The sequence below is a fragment of the Myxine glutinosa genome, chromosome 3 (assembly GCF_964187855.1).
Source record: "Myxine glutinosa chromosome 3, kmMyxGlut1.1, whole genome shotgun sequence".
Classification (NCBI taxonomy): Eukaryota; Metazoa; Chordata; class Myxini; order Myxiniformes; family Myxinidae; genus Myxine; species Myxine glutinosa.
In genome coordinates, this window is record NC_136263.1 from 183646346 (window position 1) to 183669941 (window position 23596).

At 46.9% G+C, this 23596-nt stretch overlaps 1 protein-coding gene across 1 annotated transcript in view; it reads left to right on the top strand.

The window, feature by feature from the left end:
* The first annotated feature begins 658 nt into the window (after positions 1-658).
* LOC137422993 (ras-related protein Rab-40C) overlaps positions 659-23596 on the top strand; it is a 54807-nt gene continuing 31869 nt past the window's right edge. The window contains exon 1 of the mRNA XM_068109730.2: positions 659-994. Within this exon, the coding sequence (XP_067965831.1) occupies positions 853-994 (142 nt within the window). The 5' untranslated portion in view covers positions 659-852. The remainder of the gene's footprint in view (positions 995-23596) is intronic.

The window sequence follows — 23596 nt, forward strand, 5'->3', positions numbered from 1 at the left end:
AGACAGGTGAAAACAACCTCCATTCACCTACTGGCGGAGATAAAGATTTAAAATGGAAACAATTATACCAAAACGTATTAAATGGACAATTAACTTAAAATATCGATATTTATTCGAAAGCAGGGACACGAACATTCCTTTCAGAGCTGTAATTAAAGTGCTCGATCGACATTCGTGTTATTTGTCCAAGATTTCACTCAGTGAGACGTGTGGGTAGGCCGCAGGCTCAGCACATGTAATTATCTGACGGATTATCGCGCTTATGGTTATTACATGGCCAGGATGGTGACGAGGTATCAAGCCTCGGTTGGATTCCCGACCGGCTAGACCCCAATCATTAACCGTCAGTTACATGTGTTATGGGAGCACAACAACTATGTTGTCGGTTGTGGCATCGTGTGATCGTGAGGTGCGTAAGAGACTAAGAGGGCACGGCAGTCGGCACGCCCTCTCTTGAAAAACCACGCCCCCGCCTGTATACAGGACACGCCCTGAAAAAAAACCACTCCCTCGCCTGTATGCAGGACACGCCCTGTCAAAAAACCACGCCCTCTCCTGTCAACCATGCACGCCTTCTTCTTCTTCATCAACGACACGCCCTCGTTTATCTCGAAAACAACATTAGATCCCGCCTTTTGGGCGACTCCCTTCTACGATAATCCCGCCTCTGATCCACGTATACTCTTATCTGCGTTGCGTACGGCCCGACCCATTCCGCTGAACGTGGAGTCCCGGTCCTGGTGTGATCCCCCTGCACCCAGCCCCAGGCCTGGCGCGCCACGGAGTAACAAGGCCGGGAATGCGGCGCGGCTCGGGCAAGAGGCTGTCGACGATGTTGAACGAGTGGCGAACATGAGCCGCGGAAGTCCGGGAAAGACGTACGACTACCTTCTGAAATTCCTGCTGTGCGGGGATAGTGACGTGGGAAAGGGGGAGATTCTGGCCAGCCTTGGGGACGGACAGAGCGAGGCGTCCGAGTACAACAGCGGGGTTGGTAGGTGTACATGCGCTGCGGACACGAGCACTGCGTACTTTCCGCAGGCACTCCCCGTTTGGTATCCTCTCTTCTCACCCGCACTCCCCGTTTAGTACCCTCTCTTCCCCTCACCCGCACTCCCCGTTTGGTGCCCTCTCTTCCCCTCACCCGCACTCCCCGTTTAGTGCCCTCTCTTCCCCTCACCCGCACTCCCCGTTTAGTACCCTCTCTTCCCCTCACCCGCACTCCCCGTTTGGTACCCTCTCTTCCCCTCACCTGCACTCCCCGTTTAGTACCCTCTCTTCCCCTCACCCGCACTCCCCGTTTGGTACCGTCTCTTCCCCTCACCCGCACTCCCCGTTTGGTATCCTCTCTTCCCCTCACCCGCACTCCCCGTTTGGTATCCTCTCTACCCCTCACCCGCACGCCCCGTTTGGTATCCTCTCTACCCCTCACCCGCACGCCCCGTTTGGTACCCTCTCTTCCCCTCACCTGCACTCCCCGTTTAGTACCCTCTCTTCCCCTCACCCTCACTCCCCGTTTGGTACCGTCTCTTCCCCTCACCCGCACTCCCCGTTTGGTATCCTCTCTTCCCATCACCCGCACTCCCCGTTTGGTATCCTCTCTACCCCTCACCCGCACTCCCCGTTTGGTAGCCTCTCTTCCCCTCACCCTCACTCCCCGTTTGGTATCCTCTCTACCCCTCACCCGCACGCCCCGTTTGGTACCCTCTGTTCCCCTCACCCTCACTCCCCGTTTGGTATCCTCTCTTCCCCTCACCCGCACTCCCCGTTTAGTACCCTCTCTTCCCCTCACCCGCACTCCCCGTTTGGTATCCTCTCCTCCCCTCACCCTCACTCCCCGTTTAGTACCCTCTCTTCCCCTCACCCGCACTCCCCGTTTGGGACCCTCTCTTCCCTTCACCCGCACTCCCCGTTTGGTACCCTCTCTTCCCCTCACCCGCACTCCCCGTTTGGTAGCCTCTCTTCTTCTCACCCTCACTCCCCGTTTGGTATCCTCTCTTCCCCTCATCCTCACTCCGCGTTTGGTATCCTCTCTTCCCCTCATCCTCACTCCCCGTTTGGTATCCTCTCTTGCCCTCATCCTCGCTCCCCGTTTGGTACCCTCTCTTCTCCTCATCCTCACTCCGCGTTTGGTATCCTCTCTTCCCCTCACCCTCACTCCCCGTTTGGTACCCTCTCTTCCCCTCACCCTCACTCCCCGTTTGGTACCCTGTCTTCCCCTCACCCGCACTCCCCGTTTGGTACCCTCTCTTCCCCTCACCCTCACTCCCCGTTTGGTATCTTTTCTTTCCCTCACCCAAACTCCCCACTGGGGACCTCCTCCCCTCCTTATCCGCCTCCACCTTCCTTTACGCCTCCTCCTCCCTTTACGCCTCCTCCTCCCTTTACGCCTCCTCCTCCCTTTACGGCTCCTCCTCCCTTTACGCCTCCTCCTCCCTTTACGCCTCCTCCTCCCTTTTCGCCTCTCCCCACCTCTTCTCCCCCACGTACTCCTGGCCGAGGACCCTCCATACGCACTCCCTGCGGGGAACCCCTTCCCCCAACACCCCTCCCAAACACGCAACCCCTGCAGGGGACCATCCCCTCACCCAAACAAACGCTCCCCGTCAGGGGTTCCCCCACCCACACACACTCCCCTCCCCCCGGGGACCTCCTCCACCTCACAAGCTTTCCCTGTGGGGGAACCCCTCCCCACAGTTCAGTACCTCACCCACCTGCACGAATTCTCCACCGGGGACCTTCCCGCCTCCCCCCCTCCCCCACCCGCACGTAACCCCATCGAGCTCCCTCCCTGCCTCCGCCCCACACGCACTCATCGCTGGTATCCCCCACCCCTCTCCCACATGCACCCCAGTTCCCCTTCCTCCTCAGCTCCCCTCCTCCCTAGCCCCCTTTCTCCCCAGCCCCCTTTCTCCCCAGCCCCCTTTCTCCCCAGCCCCCTTTCTCCCCAGCCCCCTTTCTCCCCAGCCCCTCCTCCCCAGCCTTCTCCTCTCCCCGCTCCTTGCCTCCTCATCCCTCCTCATCCCTCCTCATCCCTCCTCATCCCTCCTCATCCCTCCTCATCCCTCCTCATCCCCGCCTCATCTCCTCGTCCCCCCCCTGCCCCACACACGCTGCATGCCGGGAACACACATACCCCTCCCGCATAAGCACTCCCAACTGACGACCCCCCCACCCTCCACATACACTCCCTGCCCGGTACCCCTCTATCTTATACTTGCTGCCAGGTAGCACTCCCTGTTCGCATTCCCCACAATGTATGCCTCCTCTGCCAGCAACTCTGCCCCACCCTCCCCAATCCTGGTCTGTGCGCTGGTAAAAACACACCACGTACAAAATGTTTTTTAAAACCTTGCTATGTTTTGGACATCATTCTCAGAACTGGTTGATACCGCATGTTTCTGTTTCGCAAGTTGTGATAGCATGTGGTACATCGACTTTTCACAAGGAGGTATTGGCCAAAAGTTTCTGCACAACAAGGTGGTTGCTGCATACCTACCTACGTCACAACAAGGGGGTTGCTCCGGCACAACACAGAGTCCTCGACCCCTCCCTCACAATATGAGTCCACAACCCCTCCCCCCTCCCTCACAACACCGAGTCCTCGACCTCCTCCCTCCTCCCTCACAACACCGAGTCCTCGACCTCCTCCCTCCTCCCTCACAACACCGAGTCCTCGACCCCTCTCCCTCAACACCGAGTCCTCGACCCCTCTCCCTCACAACACCGAGTCCTCGACCCCTCTCTCTCACAACACCGAGTCCTCGACCCCTCTCCCTCACAACACCGAGTCCTCGACCCCTCTCCCTCACAACACCGAGTCCTCGACTCCTCTCCCAACACCGAGTCCTCGACCCCTCTCGCTCACAACACCGAGTCCTCGACCCCTCTCCCTCACAACACCGAGTCCTCGACCCCTCTCCCTCACAACACCGAGTCCTCGACCCCTCTCCCTCACAACACCGAGTCTTCGACCCCTCTCCCTCACAACACCGAGTCTTCGACCCCTCTCCCTCACAACACCGAGTCCTCGACCCCTCTCCCTCACAACACCGAGTCCTCGACCCCTCTCCCTCACAACACCGAGTCCTCGACCCCTCTCCCTCACAACACCGAGTCCTCGACCCCTCTCCCTCACAACACCGAGTCCTCGACCCCTCTCCCTCACAACACCGAGGCCTCGACCCCTCTCCCTCACAACACCGAGTCCTCGACCCCTCTCCCTCACAACACCGAGTCCTCGACCCCTCTCCCTCACAACACCGAGTCCTCGACCCCCCCACCTCCCTCACAACACCGAGTCCTCGACCCCCCCACCTCCCTCACAACACCGAGTCCTCGACCCCCCCACCTCCCTCACAACACCGAGTCCTCGACCCCCCCACCTCCCTCACAACACCGAGTCCTCCACCCCCTCCCTCACAACACCGAGTCCTCCACCCCCTCCCTCACAACACCGAGTCCTCGACCCCTCCCTCACAACACCGAGTCCTCGACCCCTCCCTCACAACACCGAGTCCTCGACCCCTCCCTCACAACACCGAGTCCTCGACCCCCCCCCCCTTCCTCACAACACCGAGTCCTCGACTCCTCCTTCCTCACAACACCGAGGCCTCGACCCCCCCTCCCCTAACAACACCGAGCCCTCGATCCCCTCCCCCCCCTTCCTCACATCACAGAGGCCTCGACCGCTCCTCCCTCACAACACAGAGCCCTCGACCCCTCCACCCCATGCAACCCCATGTTTTAAATTCCCTCCTCCTCCTCTACCAAGTCACAATTATTTAACTTCCTCCTCCCCCCCACCCCCCTCCCTCACCCACCCACGCCCCTCCCCAGCCCAAAGTCCTCGGCCTGTGTTTGTTGACCCATATGACATTACTGTATATATGCATAGGAAATGCTTGCCACAAATTAACCTGTCTGTGGTACAAAAACAGTTTTGGAAGAATTCATGAAAAGGACATTTTAAAATTTGAATTGTCCCTGGAGGCTCCTAGAACTGTTTTGTGTACGACAGACAGGTTCATGTGTGGCAGGCATTTCCTGTTAGTCAGGATGCATGCAGCAATAGCTGATGTGGCACTTGCTTCCTGGTACCCACTGCAGTAATGGGGTTTCATCTCGACTTAATGTCTTGTAGGGTTTTACCTCTGGAGAGGAGCTTCTGCTCCATGCTGCTCGTGTAATGGGGGCCTGCTCCTATTGAGGAGTGGTGCAATGGTATGACCATGCATTCTGGTCCTTTTGGATGAAGATGTGTGTGTTTGATCGACCATGTAGTTTAATGTGGGTGGAGGCATATCGGTCGACATCGCGACGTCGAAGAGTGTCGTTCTGGTTTAAAATTTAAGTTGTTCCTGGCTGCCCTGAGAACTGTTTTGTGTTCCACACAAAGGTTAATAATGTGTGGCGGGCATTTCCTGTTGGTCAGGGTGCATGCAGCAATTGCTGTTGATGGTACTCGCTTCCTGGTACCCACTGCAGTAATGGGGTTTGATCACGACCATAAACGATGTCAAAATTAACCACGGTGACGCAACGTTTAATTCACAATCTCGTGAGATTCCATCAAATTCATGATGGTGGACATCACCCAAAAAAAAGAATAATAATAATTAATTAACATTATACATGGGAGTAATTGACAGAGGGTATATGGAAGTTGTCATAACATTTTTTGACACTCTTGACCCTTCTATTTTATCACAGGGCTTTGCTTAATGACGTTCGGTATACGCACGATAATAAAGGCTTCAACGGGAAAGTTGTAACGACCATGAAGTTCATACTTTTTGTAACGTCAGTTACCATAACTTTGTCTTTTCATCAGAGCACGAGAGTGGCAAGGAGTTGAAAACAGCCAATCATAATTTTTCACATCTTTAAAATTATTATTCAGAGAGCCTCTGAACATGGTAATGCGAGTTACTATGTAACGTTAGTTACTAAAATGTGAGGTCGGTAACGTCAGTTACCAATACATCGTGAAGAGATATCTTCCGAGCATGGTTCTTTTGTTTGTTAGTTCTTAGTAGCTCTGATCACTGCTACTAGAGGGCACCAACTCTTGCATCAGGAGTACCCACAATGCACTTTGTTTCACTTCCTTTTGTCCTGTTTTTCTGGAAGTCCACAGAGGTTATGCCACCTGAATGCTGCGTTTTATCCTCTATGGTCCGTGCCAAAGCCGTATGCATTTATTGTTTTGTGTGATTTATCTATATAATAATAGCGTAAGGACTCGACTTTGTTATCCCTTTTACGCCGCACCCAGTGACCCGATGCCCACGGCACTAATGGATTTACGATCTACGAACCGCGCTCTTTGTTTATCACGTACAGCCATACTCGAAAAATCTGAATTAGCCGACGTTGGGGCCCAAAAGCATCCGATTAACTGCCGATACGACGCCATCGTATTGGCGTCTGCTGGGTGAAGGCGAAGCAAGCCGTCCGCTGATTGGACAGGCGAAGGCGAAAGCAAGCCGTCCACTGAGTGGACAATCCAGAGCATGCATTTGTGCCGGTGTCGTCGATCGCGGTGTACGCTAACCTCATCAGGTGGTTTTACCATAATTTCTTCCAACCGCGCTCTTTGTTTATCACGTACAGCCATACTCGAAAAATCTGAATTAGTCGACTTTGGGGCCCAAAAGCATCCGATTAACTGCCGATACGACGCCATCTTATTGGCATCTGCTGGGTGAAGGCGAAGCAAGCCGTCCGCACTCTATCCATACACCACATCCTCCCTTCCGTGGATGTTGCACGGGTTTCGGCCTGTTATTAATTTTTTTTCCATCTCAATAAGCATTTGATTTGTAACAGAGCCATCAGACTTGGATATAGAGCTCAGCGCTGTGATATTCCAGCAATCTACATCCAAAGGTGATTGTGGCAACCAACTAGACCCATGCCAAAGAGACTTTGCTGGCTTACGTCGACCAGTTGCTGTAAGCCATTCCTCCTACCGTCCAAGTGGTCTCCAATGATGACCAATGATATGACAGCTCTGCAACCAGAGTCGATCTGAAAGTGGTCCCGATGTCAAGCGTTCCCGATAACATTCAGGACAACGGATGGTGTGTTGGTGCAGTCATGGTGGTGAGCGATTTCCTGGAGAAGTAAAAGCTGCGTAGGGGAGGGAGGACTACGATGTATTCACAATGCCACGTGCTGGCCACTACTGGAAATGGCTCACTCGCAAGGCCAAAATCAATTCGACAAAGGACAAGATTGTGGAGATGCTGGTTGCCCCAATTCTGGTCGATTCTCGGGAATGCTGCACGATCACTGATTTTTATTTGTAGAGAGCTAACTTTGATTGTCGAGTGGTAAACTGCTGTGAATGCAGTTCAAATACCAATTGCCACGAGTCTCGATCGTGTATACAAAAAAAATGCTATTTTTTAAAAATTTGCCATCTGTGTTATCGGTACTTTCGATACCTGGTGTGTGATATTTAATCTGGTCATTGTACCGATACTGATGAGCAAATGTGAACCAAGTTGCCCGTAGTTTTATATACAGTACTTCATGTTTGTTTTGTAAATTGTCCACGACACCAGAATCGGTGGGGTTATGGTTAGTCTTGGAGTTCGGCAGTTCAAACCGGGTCATACCAAAGATGTTTAAAAAATGGTACGCGCTACTTCCTTGCTTGACATTCAGCATTTAAAAGGATAAGAGCACAGACAATCCCCATAGGCTGTCATCCATGGGGAGGAGGAAATTATTCCTTCGAAAGAAATTAATAAATCCCAACTGAGTGCCGTGAGAAAGGTGGCGCCATAGTTGTGACGTCGCTGGTACCCAGAGTGCACAGGGATGTGACACCACTTCCCCCAAGCTCAGTGGCTGTGTTTGTCTCGTCTAACAGTCCTGTGGTGTATCATGTATTCATCTGTATATCCATGTGTATGAAGTATAGCAGCTCCACTACGAGCCATAGATCCTGTAAAATAAAGAATAAAAGATCAAAACGTTGTGGACGGAAAAGATAAGTGAGATCTGAATCAGAGGCTGTTATTAACTCTGCCACCGAAGGTGGGCGGAGGTTATATTTTCACCTATGCCTGTCTGTCTGTATGTCTGTGTTTCTCTGTGAATAGGATATCTCAAAAGGTTGTGGATGGATTCGGAGGAAATTTGGTGGAGAGGTTAGGTGTTTAACAAGCAAGAACCAATTCACTTTGGTGAAGATCCGAATCCTTATCCGGATACTTTAAAAAAATAATTAAATGCCTATTCGCCATTGAGAGATGGTGCCAAAAATGATATATTGCGTGAAAATTAAAAAGTTGTGGGCGAGTTTTGACAAAACTAGGTGGATGAGTTGGGTAGATGACTAGAACGATCCGATTCGATTTTGGTTCAGGTCCGAATCCAGATTCAGTCTACCAGTGGGATACAAAACGCAAGCTGTTCAACCTGGTGGAGGTTTGCGCTCTACCGAGTGCCGATCTCGTTTTTTCTGCCTCTACGGTGAGGACAAACTTTACCATCTCTTCGTACTTGGTCCCGTTTATGAATAGAACAACAATTTGTTCTAAGCATTTTTTCTTTGTTACAACGAATCTACACTACAACAACAACAACAACAACAACACGCATTTTAAGGCCATTTTCCCTGCTAGAGCGGGGGTTAGCCTTGCGGTCCCCCTGACAATCTTCTCCATCTTGCCATATTTTCTGCATCTCTCCTTGTTAACCCCCTTGCCCGCATTTCTTCTTCCACCATCTTTAGCCAAGTCTTTCTCAGTCTTCCCCGTCATCTACTTCCTTCTACATTCATTTCCATCACTCTTCTCAACCATTCACTTTCATCTTTCCTCAACACATGACCAAACCATCTCAACCTGTTCCTCTTCACAGCATCAATCAATCACAGGCTCTATTCCTATCATCTTTAGCAATTCATCATTTGTCTTCCTCTCTCTCAACGATACTCCGCATATCCATTGAACCATTCGCATTTCCACCCTTTCCAACCGTCGTTGCTGCTCTTCGTTCATTACCCATGTCTCGCTCCCATAAATCATAACACTTCTCACACATGCAGCATAGCATACACCTTTCCCTTCAGCTTCAACGACACTCCCCTCATCATCAGCACGCCACTCAGTTCCCGAAACTTCTTCCATGCACATCTCACGCTTGCAACCGTTGCCGAGTCTGATCCACCTTCTCCATTCAGCATGTCTCCGAGGCAGCAAAATGTTTTCACACCTTCCAGCTTCATGCCGTCTCCAAGATCCAACTCAACATTTCCTCCATCTGCAGCTCCCTCTGTGCACACCTTACATTTGAATGTAGCTGCCACACTGGTTAATGACCCTCTCAGACCACTACATTTTTGATGAACCCACTCAGCGCACATTGTACATTGAATGGAGTTCACTCCGACACCCTTCCTGCACACAGCACACGGCCACTTCCCAGTTCTTTCCACCTCACCACATGCTTTACCACTTGCCATCACCTTCGTCTTTCCGATATTCACTTTCAGACCTTCTGTCTCCATACATTCCTTCCACTTGTTCATCTTTTCCTTCAGTCCATCCGTACTTTCCGCAATCAACACCAGATCATCTGCATACAACAACTCCCACGGTAAACCCTCCTTTACGTTCTGAGCCAGCATCTCTATCACAGCTACAAATAGTAGTGGACTTAGTACCGACCCCTGATGCACTCCCACCTTCACCTCAAACTCACCACTGTTCCCGTCCTTCGTCCTTACAATTGTGCGCGCTCTTTTGTACATTGCTATCACTACTCTGATCAATCATTCCTCCACTTCTAACTTCCTCAATGCCCATGTCAATACTTTGCGTGGAACCCTATCGAATGCTTTCTCCAGATAAACAAACCCAAGAAACAACTTCTTCCTCTTCTCCATGTACTTCTCCTGCAACTGCCTCACAATAAAAAGCGCGTCTGTCGTTCCTCTTCCTGGCATAAATCCAAACTGCATTTCGTCGATCTTCACTTTCTTCCTTATCCTCCTCTCCAACACCCTTTCCAATACCTTCATTCCATGCTCCAATAACTTTATCGCTCGGTACGAGCCACACTCCAGAGTGTCACCTTTCCCCTTGTATAGAGGGACGAGGGTACTCAGGTCCCAAGCCACTGGAATGCGGCCTTCTTTCACCACCAGATTACAGATCTCTGTCATTCTCTTCACACCCCAACTTCCTGCTGCCTTCAACATATCTCCCACAACTCCTGTCGGCCTTCCCGCTTTTCTACTCTTCAATGCTTTTATCGCTTCCTCAACTTCCTTCTCAGTTATCTTCTCTGCCGGTCCTAAAACTGGGTTACTCTCTATGTTGCCATCCCATTCGTTCTCTGTATTCAACAGCATTTCCATATATCTTTTCCATCTTCCTTTAATTCTATCTGGGTCCACAACTATTTGTCCCACTTCATCCTTCAAGCAACTCACCCCCATCACATCACACCTCTCTTTCGCTATCTGCTTTGCAAGAATCTACACTACATGAAATAAATCTAAACATAAAACATAAATCTAAGGAATCTACACTACATGACCAAAAGTATGTGGAAACCTGAACATCACACATCTCATTCCAAATTAATGGGCATTAATAGGAAGTTGGTCCCTCCCCCCCCCCTCCCCCCCCCCCCTTTGCTGCTATAACAGCCTCCACTCTTCTGGCAAGGCTTTCTACTAGATGTTAGAACATTGCTGCGGGGATTTGCTTCCTTTCAGCCACAAGAGCATTCGTGAGGTCGGGCACGGATGTTGGGCGATTCGGCCTGGTTCGCAGTCGGCATTCCAATTCATTCCAAAGGTGTTCGATGGGGTTGAGGTCAGGGCTCTGTGCAGGCCAGTCAAGTTCTTCAACACCGATCTCGACAAACCATTTCTGTATGGACGTCACTTTGTGCACGGGGGCATTGTCATGCTGAAACTAGAAAGGGCCTTCCCCATACTGTTGCCACAAAGTTGGAAGCACACATTCGTCTAGAATGTCATTGTATGCTGTCGCATTAAGATTTCCCTTCACTGGAACTAAGGGGCCTAGCACGAACCATGAAAAACAGCCCCAGACCATTATTCCTCATCCACCAAACTTTACAGTTGGCACTATGCATTCAGGCAGTTGCGTTCTCCTGGCATCTGCCAAGCCCAGATTCGTCCGTCGGACTGCCAGATGGTGAAGCGTGATTCATCACTCCAGAGAACGTGTTTCCACTGCTCCAGAGCCCAATGGCGGCGAGCTTTACACCACTCCAGCCGACGCTTAGCATTGCGCATGGTGATCTTAGGCCTGTGAACGGCTGCTCGGCCATGGAAACCCATTTCATGAAGCTTCCGACGAACAGTTGTTGTGCTGACGTTGCTTCCAAAGGCAGTTTGGAACTCGGTAGTGAGTGTTGCAACCGAGGACAGACTATTTTTTACACGCTTCAGCACTCTGCGGTCCCGTCTTGTGAGCTTGTGTGGCCTACCACTTCGCGGCTGAGCTGTTGCTGCTCCTAGACGTTTTCACTTCACAATAACAGCACGTACAGTTGACCAGGGCAGCTCTAGCAGGGTAGAAATTTGACAAACTGACTTGTTGGAAAGGTGGCATCCTATGACGGTGCCATGTTGAAAGTCACTGAGCTCTTCAGTACAGCCCATTCTACTGCCAATGTTTGTATATGGAGATTGCATGGCAGTGATGGCAGTGTGCTTGATTATATATACCTGTCAGCAATGGGTGTGGCTCAAACAGCCGAATCCACTAATTAGAAGGGGTGTCCGCATACTTTTGGTCATGTAGTGTGTGTAATTAACATAAACTTTAACATTGAAGTACAGGTTTGAGGACGAAATTATTTAAAAAATGGAAATCGTGGAATGTTGTTGAGGTTCTAAAGCCCCTTTACACCAACGCTGTAACTGTTTCTTTCATGCATCGATAATCCCAATTAGCAAACATTTTATCACCTTCGTTGAAAGCGACATTCGTAGCTTACATTAAATCGTGGTTTCCCCTAATTTTGGTAAAACAATCCACGTACTTTACCTCATTGCAAGCACTTGGTGGTTTGTTTCGTATGGTGCAGGCAAGTACCTCTGCACAAACCCTGGCAGCTCATATAATGACATTTTGCTACGGTTGAAATTACTAATAGATTATTAAATAGATTTGCTTTTCTTGGTAAAATTATTCGTCGTTTGCAAAATATTTCCCATGGCAAATAAGCTGGCTGAGCAAGGCACAGGTCTGCCACTTGCGCATTGAAGATTTGACAGGCTGACAAATCTGCAGCTGGAAAGTGATGGGTGTATGTTTTAATCGGGTGCTCTTTACCCTGTACACGTGAAGCAAAAAGCGGGGTTAAACAATTTGTTCACTTCTGTCTGTCTGTCTCTGTCTGTCTAAAAGTACAAACGTGAGTTTATGATCGAGGCACAACTTGATTTCAATTTAATGTTATATTTTAAACACAAATCGGAAAACGAACCTGTAGTTTAGCAGTACTTTGGCTCTGAATTTGTTCCGCTCGCACATGCATGGAGATAGTGAGATATGTTTTTTTTTTACTTTGTCTGCATGTCTGGCAATAAAACAAAATTGAAAACAAGAAGACATCATGCAGAGCAGGATACTTGCAAAATCCACCCCTCCCCAAAATAAAAAGTTGCCATGGATACATCAAATTATCCATTTCATCAAGATTATAATTGACTATCTTAATCAAAGCTCGGGTCAATTGGATTAAAATTGATGATTTGTCAGATGAAAATTGATATTAGAAGTTTGACCTTGAGTTGATCTTTGACCCTTGACCTTAAAAATAGTTTTTTCCCCAATTCAGTGAGGCACTATGCAATTGCTGTTTAATGCTCAAGTCAATCGGATAAAAAGTGCCAATTTTAGAAATTGGACCTCAAGATGACTTTTGACGTTTGACCTCAAAATCAATGGGCTTCTTCCTTCTGACCAACTGTATCATCTGGTGAAGTTTCGTGAAGATCGGTTTAAAATTGTGACCTGTACGTGATTGACAGACAAACAAACACACAACCAGACAGACAGAATAACGCACAAGACCAACGAATATACTTGAAAAATCTTCGATTTTGCAAGTAATCATTTCAAACAGGAAATTTACTGTTTTTTTATGAACGTCATAAAGGACACAAAAACAGGCACGAATAACTAATGTGGCGTGTTCTAAAATATGGTGGTGTATAAAACGCCACATCTGCAGCGGTAAACTTCCAATTTTTTTTTTTTTACAACTCTTAAAATCACCACTTTATTTCAATTGAATTATATACTTGAACACTGTATCAAACAAGTCGCCTTTTTGGCACTTTCAAAATCCTTCTGTTCAGCAATACGTGAACAAAATGTTCCGACATTTTACATCATGTTGACCAATCAAATTTGCTGCTCGCAAACCCTGCCCATGTCCTTTTATCTCAAAACTGCGTGGGGTAATGGTGTTCTTGGAACTCTCTCGTTTTATTCTTTAAATGGACCTTAGAAATGCACCCATTCAATTTTGATTGAGATAGCATTTTGAGCAGTTGTACGTCTTGATTTTGAAGGCAACCGAGTGACCAAATACCATACGACTTGGGGTCTGCAATGCAAAATAATAATCACAATTCTTGATGGCCTCGACTCATTCTTTTTTTTTTCTCTTGGGGCAAGCATTTCCCTCAAAAAAAAAACTTTCTTGCCCACTGAGTAAGCAAAACGCCGGTACAGGGTACTGGATAAACGTGTACTGCCCTCGGCAGCTAAGAATGCATTGGTACAAACAGCTATGAACTTGCGTCACTTATCTTGCCTCTTGAATGTGGCCAACTCTTCTCCATTCAGCCTTGATTGATCGAAAGATAGGATTTCTTATTCGGAACATTGAACCCTTGAGAGATGCATTCAGCTGCAATGAATGGTGGGTGCAGATTCTCTTTTGTCCCTCCTGGTCCATCTTAATTGTGTACTCGTGTCTGGTGGGTTTCGCTCACTCGTCTTTCTTTGCAACTACCGTTGGGCTTTATAAATTTCGAGTGGAATTCAAACTTTGTTGTATTTGTAATACTAGCAACGGTACCCGCCCTAAGGGCGGGGCTTCAATTGGGAGGCCCAAATGAAAAGGCAAAATATCAGAAATTGAAGGGTTTTTATTTTGTTTTAAACGATTTATATAAACATCCGTTAAATCATATCACACGCAAATCAACAAAATCTAAACAGTGTTTGTAGAATGTCAATAAAAGCCACATCACTGTTCATATCGGTAAATATTATTCCATCATGTTTGGAAAATTGGAAAAATTGGAATATTGGGGAAAAAATTGGAAAAACAATACAGCTTATTTTACTCCAGGGAGTCCCAGGATTACCCACCCAAAATTTCGTTTCGATCGGTTCAGCCGTTTTTGCAGTACCTGGGAACAGACAGACAGTCAGACAGACAGACATTTGGTGAATTGTGGTAATATAATTTATTTAACGTTTCTGATCAAATGCTTTCAAAATCCTTCTGTTCAGCAATACGTGAACAAAATGTTCCGACATTTTACATCATGTTGACCAATCAAATGTGCTGCTCACAAACCCTGCCCATGTCCTTTTATCTCAAAACTGCGTGGGGTAATGGTGTTCTAGGAACTCTCTCGTTTTATTCTTTAAATGGACCTTAGAAATGCACCCATTCAATTTTGATTGAGATAGCATTTTGAGCAGTTGTACGTCTTGATTTTGAAGGCAACCGAGTGACCAAATACCATACGACTTGGGGTCTGCAATGCAAAATAATAATCACAATTCTTGATGTCCTCGACTCATTCTTTTTTTTTTCTCTTGGGGCAAGCATTTCCCTCAAAAAAAAAAAAAACTTTCTTGTCCACTGAGTAAGCAAAACGCCGGTACAGGGTACTGGATAAACGTGTACTGCCCTCGGCAGCTAAGAATGCATTGGTACAAACAGCTATGAACTTGCGTCACTTATCTTGCCTCTTGAATGTGGCCAACTCATCTCCATTCAGCCTTGATTGATCGAAAGATAGGATTTCTTATTCGGAACATCGAACCCTTGAGAGATGCATTCAGCTGCAATGAATGGTGGGTGCAGATTCTCTTTTGTCCCTCCTGGTCCATCTTAATTGTGTACTTGTGTCTGGTGGGTTTCGCTCACTCGTCTTTCTTTGCAACTACCGTTGGGCTTTATAAATTTCGAGTGGAATTCAAACTTTGTTGTATTTGTAATACTAGCAACGGTACCCGCCCTACAGGCGGGGCTTCAATTGGGAGGCCCAAATGAAAAGGCAAAATATCAGAAATTGAAGGGTTTTTATTTTATTTTAAACGATTTATATAAACATCCGTTAAATCATATCACACGCAAATCAACAAAATCTAAACAGTGTTTGTAGAATTTCAATAAAAGCCACATCACTGTTCATATTGGTAAATATTATTCCATCATGTTTGGAAAATTGGAAAAATTGTAATATTGGGAAAAAAATTGGAAAAACAATACAGCTTATTTTACTCCAGGGAGTCCCAGGATTACCCACCCAAAATTTCGTTTCGATCGGTTCAGCCGTTTTTGCAGTACCTGGGAACAGAGACAGACAGACAGACAGACAGACAGACAGACAGACAGACATTTGGTGAATTATGGTAATATAATTTATTTAACGTTTCTGATCAAATGCTTTCAAAATCCTTCTGTTCAGCAATACGTGAACAAAATGTTCCGACATTTTACATCATGTTGACCAATCAAATTTGCTGCTCGCAAACCCTGCCCATGTCCTTTTATCTCAAAACTGCGTGGGGTAATGGTGTTCTAGGAACTCTCTCGTTTTATCTATCTATAATGCCAGTAATCTCTGTGTGTCTGTCTGTGACCGCTGTTTCTCGACAACCACGGGTCCGATATACTTGAAACTTGCCAGGTATATTGCTGGGGACCCGAGGATGTGCCTTTTCAAGGTTTCATATTAATCGGACAAGTAGTTAGCGAGCTATGTCCAAAAAACGATTCAACCAATCAGAGAGCAGCGAGCTATAATGACCAAACCATTTCATGGACCAAACCATTTCATGTAAATAGAGGGGGGGGGGGATTGTCACCGTACTCGCAAGCCGTTCGCTTTGGCTTTGCGAATGGACAAAACCATTTCATGTAAATAGAGGGGGGGGATATAATTTTAGATATATATATATAGTACGGGCATGCCCTAGTTCTTTAAATGGACCGTAGAAATGCACCCATTCAATTTTGATTGAGATAGCATTTTGAGCAGTTGTACGTCTTGATTTTGAAGGCAACCGAGATCCCAGACCCGACTACAACCTGCTGCGGGGGGCTGACAGGATAGCTCGAAGGCAGCATACTCACCTTTGAGCTCCATCTAGTCTGGGCTCGATCCCAGACCCGACTACAACCTGCTGTCCCGATATCTAACAGGGAAGCAGATGTCGGCAATCTTGAACCGGCTGTTCCACCTACATTGTTAACTTGCTCACAGATGAATAAAAACCACCTTTAGAGGCCATTTTTCCCCGCAAGCGGGGGTTGGCCTTTTTCGGGAACTGTGGTTGTTGTTGTTTTTCGGTCCCCTTTTTGAAGCAATGTTTTACGGCCGGATGCCCTTCCTGACGCCAACCCTTTTTGCCACCTTTAACGACAAGCAGGGAATTACCAGTGAACTGGTACTCAATTAGCCGACCTCGGAAGAATGACAGGCTGAGTCAACCCCCCTGGCGTTAATTCAGCGATCGACCGGAATTCGAACCCAGGATCCTAGGATCCTAAGCCGGCACCCTAGCCGCTAGCCCAACACCAGGGATTGATTCGTGACTTCGATTGTTAAGTTGATACAAGTCGGGAACACTTTCCTTTTTCTTTTTTTAGATGCCCTGCAACACATTTTACTTTTCATGTAAACACCTCCTGAAATACACAATACACACACTGGAGGCCGTTCTAAAGATAGGCAGTGTGGGGAGTGGGGGAAGAAGGAGGCATGGCGATCGGTACAGAAGGAAGGGAGGGTAACACGGAAATGGTGACAACTATGAGCTATATGGGTGTTAAAAAGAGAGTGAAGAAGATGAGGGACAGAAACTGAGAGTTTGACATAGCACAGACTGCGGTCGTAACGGTCGAAGTGGCACGGGAAAGAGACTGCTCGGTGGTGGGACAAAGATTGGAGATGGTGGGACAAAGTAGGATTGTTTATGAGCCAGATAGCATTGGCTCGGACACGATACGGAATACCGATGACCGATGGAGGAGCACTGCCCCGGACATGGAAGCTCTATTGCATCTCCGATTCACTGAACTGCCTTCGGATTTGTAGAGGGTGAGAAGCTGATTTTATGATTTGTGAGCTCTGAAGGGGAAACGATGTCTCTTGGAGGCAGATTTGGTGCTAATTGAGTGTGTGAAGTTTCCAGGAGAGATGGCTGGAGATTGTGACACCGATAATATTGAGAGGTGGATGCTGGAGACGAGAGCTGCACGTTATAAGGGGAGTGCTGTCCGTGTTGATCTTGATGGATATAAGGAGAGTAATTGGTGTTGGAATGATTGAAGGAGATGAGGTTGTCAGAGCCTCATTGGAAGGCCAAGCCTGGTGTTGGCTTAACGGGTAAGGTGGCTGGCTTGAGATCTTAGGGACCTGAGTTTGAGCATCTGTCATACCATTGAAATAACTCCAGGTGGTTTGACTCGGTCTGTCATCCGAGCTGGGAAAAATGAGTACCAGCTTACTGGTAAGGGGGCACTGCATCGGCAGCACAGCTGCGCCCCCATAAAACTGATGCAGCGAAGGAGCCAGAAGCCGCATCCGAAGCACCACCACCAGGCCTTCCTCTTTCCCATGCGAGTAACTATGATTATATCGGAAGACAAGAGAAAATGGACCTACGACAGCACGTTCAACATCTTAAGGACTCGGAGATCTACATGTCTCAGGGTCATTCCAACAGTTTTGTCACCCAATCTACAATCGGTCCACAAAATCTTCATCCTCTATTTTTGTGGATTTATTTTTCCTTTAACTTTCTGAAATGCATCTTGGTGGATTTCCTGCACATTTGTCTTCCTTGTCACCATGAAGTAAGCAAAGAGGTCACATGATTTATTCACTGAATCTTGCTCCTGTGGCCATGTCCTTGGTCCTTGCTGAAAGATGCTATTGTTTTCATTGAAAACTGAGAAAAACTAGAACAGCACTCGGCAGAGCGCAAACCTCTGCCAGGCTGAACACTTTATGTTTTGTATCCACTGTTAGGCCGGATCTGGATTCGGACCTGAACCAAAATCGGATCGGCTTGTTCTTGTCACCAAACCAACTTATCCACCTTGTTTTGTCATTCCTCCACAACTTTTTGATATATCATGCTATATATCGCTTTTGGCCCCATGTCTCAATGGTGAAGAATCACTTTAAATAAATAAATAATTCTCTGATCCGGATCCAGATTGGGATCTTCACCAAAAATGGAATCTATTCATTCTCATCAAACACCCAACCGGGTCACCAAATTTCGTCCGAATCCGTCCATAACTTTGAGAGGCCCTGCTCACAGACAGACAAACGAACACGATTGCAGACGAGCAGGGTATCTGATAAAGTTATGGACGAATTCAGACAAAACCTAGATTTGATTTTCGTGAAAATCCAGATGTGGATACGAGAATTTTTTAAATTTTATAATAATGATTCTTCACCATTGAGGGATGAAGCCTGGTGTTGGCGTAGCGGTTAGGGTGCCGGTTTGGGATCCTAGGATCCTGGGTTCGAATCCCGGTCGATCGCTGAATTAACACCAGGGGGTTTGACTCAGCCCGTCGTCCTTCTGAGGTCGGAAAATCGAGTACCAGCTTGCTGGGATGAATGATCCCGGTGTGTACCCCGGCTTAAAATAGGTACACCGTATCCCTGCGCATCGTAAGAGGCGACTAAGGGTTGGCGTCAGGAAGGGCATCCGGCCATAAAAACATTGCCTCAAACAGGGAACCATGATTGTCATGGTGCCCGCAAGGCCAACCCCTGCTCTAGCGGGGAAAATGGCCTTAAAACGATCATTCATTCATTCATTCATATTCATTCATTCATTCACCATTGAGGGATGAGGCCAAAAACGATATACGTATATATATAATATTTCAAAACGTTGTTGATGGATTATGACAGAACTAGGTGGACGAGTTGGTTCGTTAATTAGATTTTGGTAGGTCTGGATCCAGATAGGTGGAATACAGAATGTAAACTGTTCAGCCTGGTGGAGGTATGAACTCCACCGAGTGCCGCTCTAGTTTTATTTCATTTTAATGTAATCCTTCCTTGCACATCTCCTGAAGGAATCAAGAAAATGAATAATTTCTGCCTTAAAATTATCAAGCATGTAATAACGCATTAATTGAAGAAGAAGCCTGACCAGTGTGCAGAGTAAGATTACCAAAAAGATGGCTGACTTCACTTACTCTGAATGCCAAACGAATGCACACACAAAGGGTGCTTGTAATTGGAACAGCAGATGGTCAACTGAAGATTAGGCTTTGCACCCCTAGGCCCCTCCAGCCCCACAGCCCGGCCTGTCCCCATCCCCATCCCCATTTACTTTGGAGATTTGTGGCATGGTTCCCAAAGGATTTCATCACTGGTCGCGAACGGTGAATTTCACTGTAAATTTTTTTTAAATTGCTTTTGAGAGCTTTGATTTGTTTGTAAAATAATAATTACATTCGTTGTTGAATGTAATTGCAGGTGGTGATTGGCCAGATGGTCGCCGCTTTTGACGGGAAGCTGAACGCACACGTTACAATTTCCAATGGTCTGCGCCATTTCCGGTCCTTTGCTCACGTAGACGTAGGAAATGGTGCCAAATTACATGTGTGTAGACAGACATTCGAAAGGCGATTGAATGTTTTTCCAATTTTACAAGTTGACATGTTGTGAGTAGAAGTCTAAACGTCCCCACCTTACCCCTCCCAACCCCCCAAACCCCACTCCAACCCCTCGAAACGTGTAGTAATAGTAATGTGCACCCCAGGGGAACATCACTGAAGTTTGGCATTTCCACCCCGTGATATATTTTTATTTTATTTATTTTCTTCCCTGCAGTGCGGGACTTGATGGAAGCACTTTTTGACTCGATGTTTTTGAAAAAGGAAAACAATTCGACTCCTCAGTCCCCCATAGTATGGTGGAGTCCATTGTTAACGAAAGCCCTGGCGGAGGGCATAAAACGAGTTGTGTGACTTACTGAAAATTATTTTATCGGTGTTTGTAAGTGTGCTGGAGGCTGGCAGGATGGCCGAGGCTCTGGGGGCACCCACACCTGTCTCTAGTCTGTCTAACCTGGGTTTGAATCCTGACCCAGCTATAAACTGCCTTCCTGGTGTCACGGGCACGGTGATTCATCATTGTGGACATGAGACATTTAGCTCGGATGGGCATTCGACTTGGCAACCTGTCTGCTGGCATGAGTTCCTGGACGTTAATGATCCCAAGTTGTCCTTCACAAAGAGTAGGCGAGTTAACGCCTGCACCCTAAACAAATTGCCAATTCACTACTGCTGGAAAAGCAATGGCAAACCACTCGGTTTACTCGTTGCCAAGAAACTGGTTCGGCAGTACCGACGCTCTGTAACAGAGTATGGTCCATCAGAATCAGAAGAAGAGTGCTGTTTGATATTGATACTTCCATTCAGTTTGTAAAGCCTGGTGTTGGCTTAGCGGTTAGGGTGCCGGCTTGGGATCCGAGGATCCTGGGTTCAATTTATTTATTTTTCATTTATCCCTTTAGCTAAAAGATTTTATGAGAGGGCCAGTACAGGGCACTTACATGTGATGTAACCCAGGGGAAAGTTGGCGAGGAGACGGAAAGAAATCTAGAAAAATGAGGAGGTGTAGGATAGGGGAGAAAGGAGCGTTGGAGATTTGGAGAGGAGGGGTGAGAAAAGCGAGACGAGTTGGCAAGTGAATAAGGGTACCGGCAACAGCAGAGAATGAATTGCTAGAAGTTGCTAGAAGACAGGGCAGCATGCAGAATTATACTAACATAATCATAAGACTTTAAACAAACAAACAAAAATATACTTATTTTGGTGGGCAAACCCCCTCCCCCCTTTCACCCCGTGTACCTCCTCAGACACCAATTTTTCCAATGCCTTGAACAAACATTGGTACATCACGGATTATGATGGTTGTGGTGAATTCTCATCGAAATTGTGTGTGGGTTCTGAGAAAAATGCAAATACGTATTTTTGGGGCAAACCAACCCTCACCCCTCCCCCCCCCCCCCCCATAGACCACCTTATACCCAGATTTTTTTTTTTTTTTTTTTTTTAATGCCAGGAACAAACTTTGATACAACACAGGTGATTAAGGTCGTGGTCACGTTTCATCGAAATAGTGTTTGTAGTTTCAGAGAAAAAAGGTAATTCTTACTTGGGTGGGGGGGGGGGGGGGGGGGGGGATCAGACCTAGATCCACCTTGACCCCCAGTGGACCCACTTGGACACCGATGTTTTATTTATTTATTTTTAATTATTATTATTATTATTTTTATTTTTATTTTTTTATTCCGTGAACAAACTTTAGTCACAACACAACAAATATCATTTGTGCCAAATTTTGGTAGGTATTTTGGTAGGTATTTTGGTAGGTTACCTCCGCTACCAAATCAGACCTAGATCCACCTTGACCCCCAGTGGACCCACTTGGACACCGATGTTTTATTTATTTATTTATTTTTAATTATGATTATTATTCTTTTTATTTTTATTTTTTTATTCCGTGAACAAACTTTAGTCACAACACAACAAATATCATTTGTGCCAAATTTGGTCGCAATCCCATCAGCCGTTTCGGACAAGAAGTTTCAAGTGTTTACAGACGGACTGACGGACGGAAGACGCGCCATCGCATAAGCTCCCCTGAACTTCGCTCCAGGTGAGCTAAAAATATATTATCCTTTAACAGCCACAATTATTCCCAAATCCTTTTGTGGGGAGTGAGGCCCAAGTGTTTCACGAACATATTCCATATATAGCCCCTTACATGGTTTGATCGTCTCTGCAATACGTGAAAACTGTTTTACTTGTTGGGGCAATCTTGCATCAAGCTTCAAAATATGTCCAAACTTGGAGTAGGGAATAGTTTGGTAATTTGATTGTTTGAGCTCACTCCTCTAATACATCCATGAGTCACAACATGCACGAAATCTTGCAGTAACAACTAGAAGGCCACTCGGTAGAGCGCATACCCCTGCCATGCTGAACAGTTTATGTTTTGTATCCCACTGATTGGCCGGATCTGGACCTGAACCAATGTCTAATCTCCTTATTCTCGTCACCGAACCAACTCTTCCACCAAGTTTAGTCATAATTGGTCCACTTTTTGAAACTTCATCTTACGATTAATTCACCAAATTTCCGTCCGTTCTCAGGTACCGCAAAACTGCTGAACCGATCGCACCGAAATTTTGCGTGGGTAATCCTGGGACCCCTGGGAGTAAAATAGGCTGTATTGTTTTTCCAATTTTTTTTTGCAATTTTTCCAATTTTCCAGTTTTTCCAAACCAGATGGAATAATATTTACCGATATGAACAGTGATGTGGCTTTTATTGAAATTCTACAAATACTGTTTAGATTTTGATGATTTGCGTGTGATATGATTTAACGGATGTTTATATGAATCGTTTAAAATTTAAAAAAAGCCTTCAATTTCTGATATTTTGCCTTTTTATTTGGGCCTCCCGATTGAAGCCCCGCCCCTCGGGCAGGTACCGTTGCTAGTTCTATAAATTTGCCTTTGGTCGTATCTCTCAATGGTGAAGAATCGCTTTAAAAATTGCTGCATCCGGATCCAGGTCTTCACCAAAATTGAATCAATTCCTCCTCGTCAATGTCACGCACCCAGCCTATCCACCAAGTTTGGGCCGAATCCGTCCATGACTGTTTGATATTTCTTGCTCACAGACAGACAAACATTCGGTGGCAGAGCGAATACTATCGGCATCATCATTATCGTCGCAAAGCAGACTCCATTTGATGAAGGAGACGAGTTACAGCACCACTATCCACCAGCCGCAATAACAATAGCATGTAGTCCATCTATGTTCCCCATGCCCAGTGAACGCCCAGTTTAACGCACGTTCTATTGCTGGGTCGGGATTTGAACCCAGGATCGGCAGCTTAGAGACGAGTGTGCGCAGATCTAGAGCCTAGGCCATCCAGCCAGCCCCCCTGACCTACCATGCTGTTTTCCCTTTTTAAGGCTGCAAAGGCCTTTGTTTAAAAACCATCAATCCAAGCTTCTTGAGCACTTCCTCCATGAACATATCGGTCTCTCCGTATGGATCCGTACGGTGTGTGCGTGTTCATAATAATTCATATGAGGTGTCGATCTGTGACTGCGATTTGCAACACCGTTCAAACCGGTCTTTGTTACTGTACACTCTTCCAAAAACACCTGCTTGGCTTCACACTCCGATGCTTCGTCTTTTCACTTGGCAAGAATTTCTCTTCCATTACTCTTTCGGCGCTTTGCCGCAGAATCTCTCCCGACACGTGGAATTATCCTCA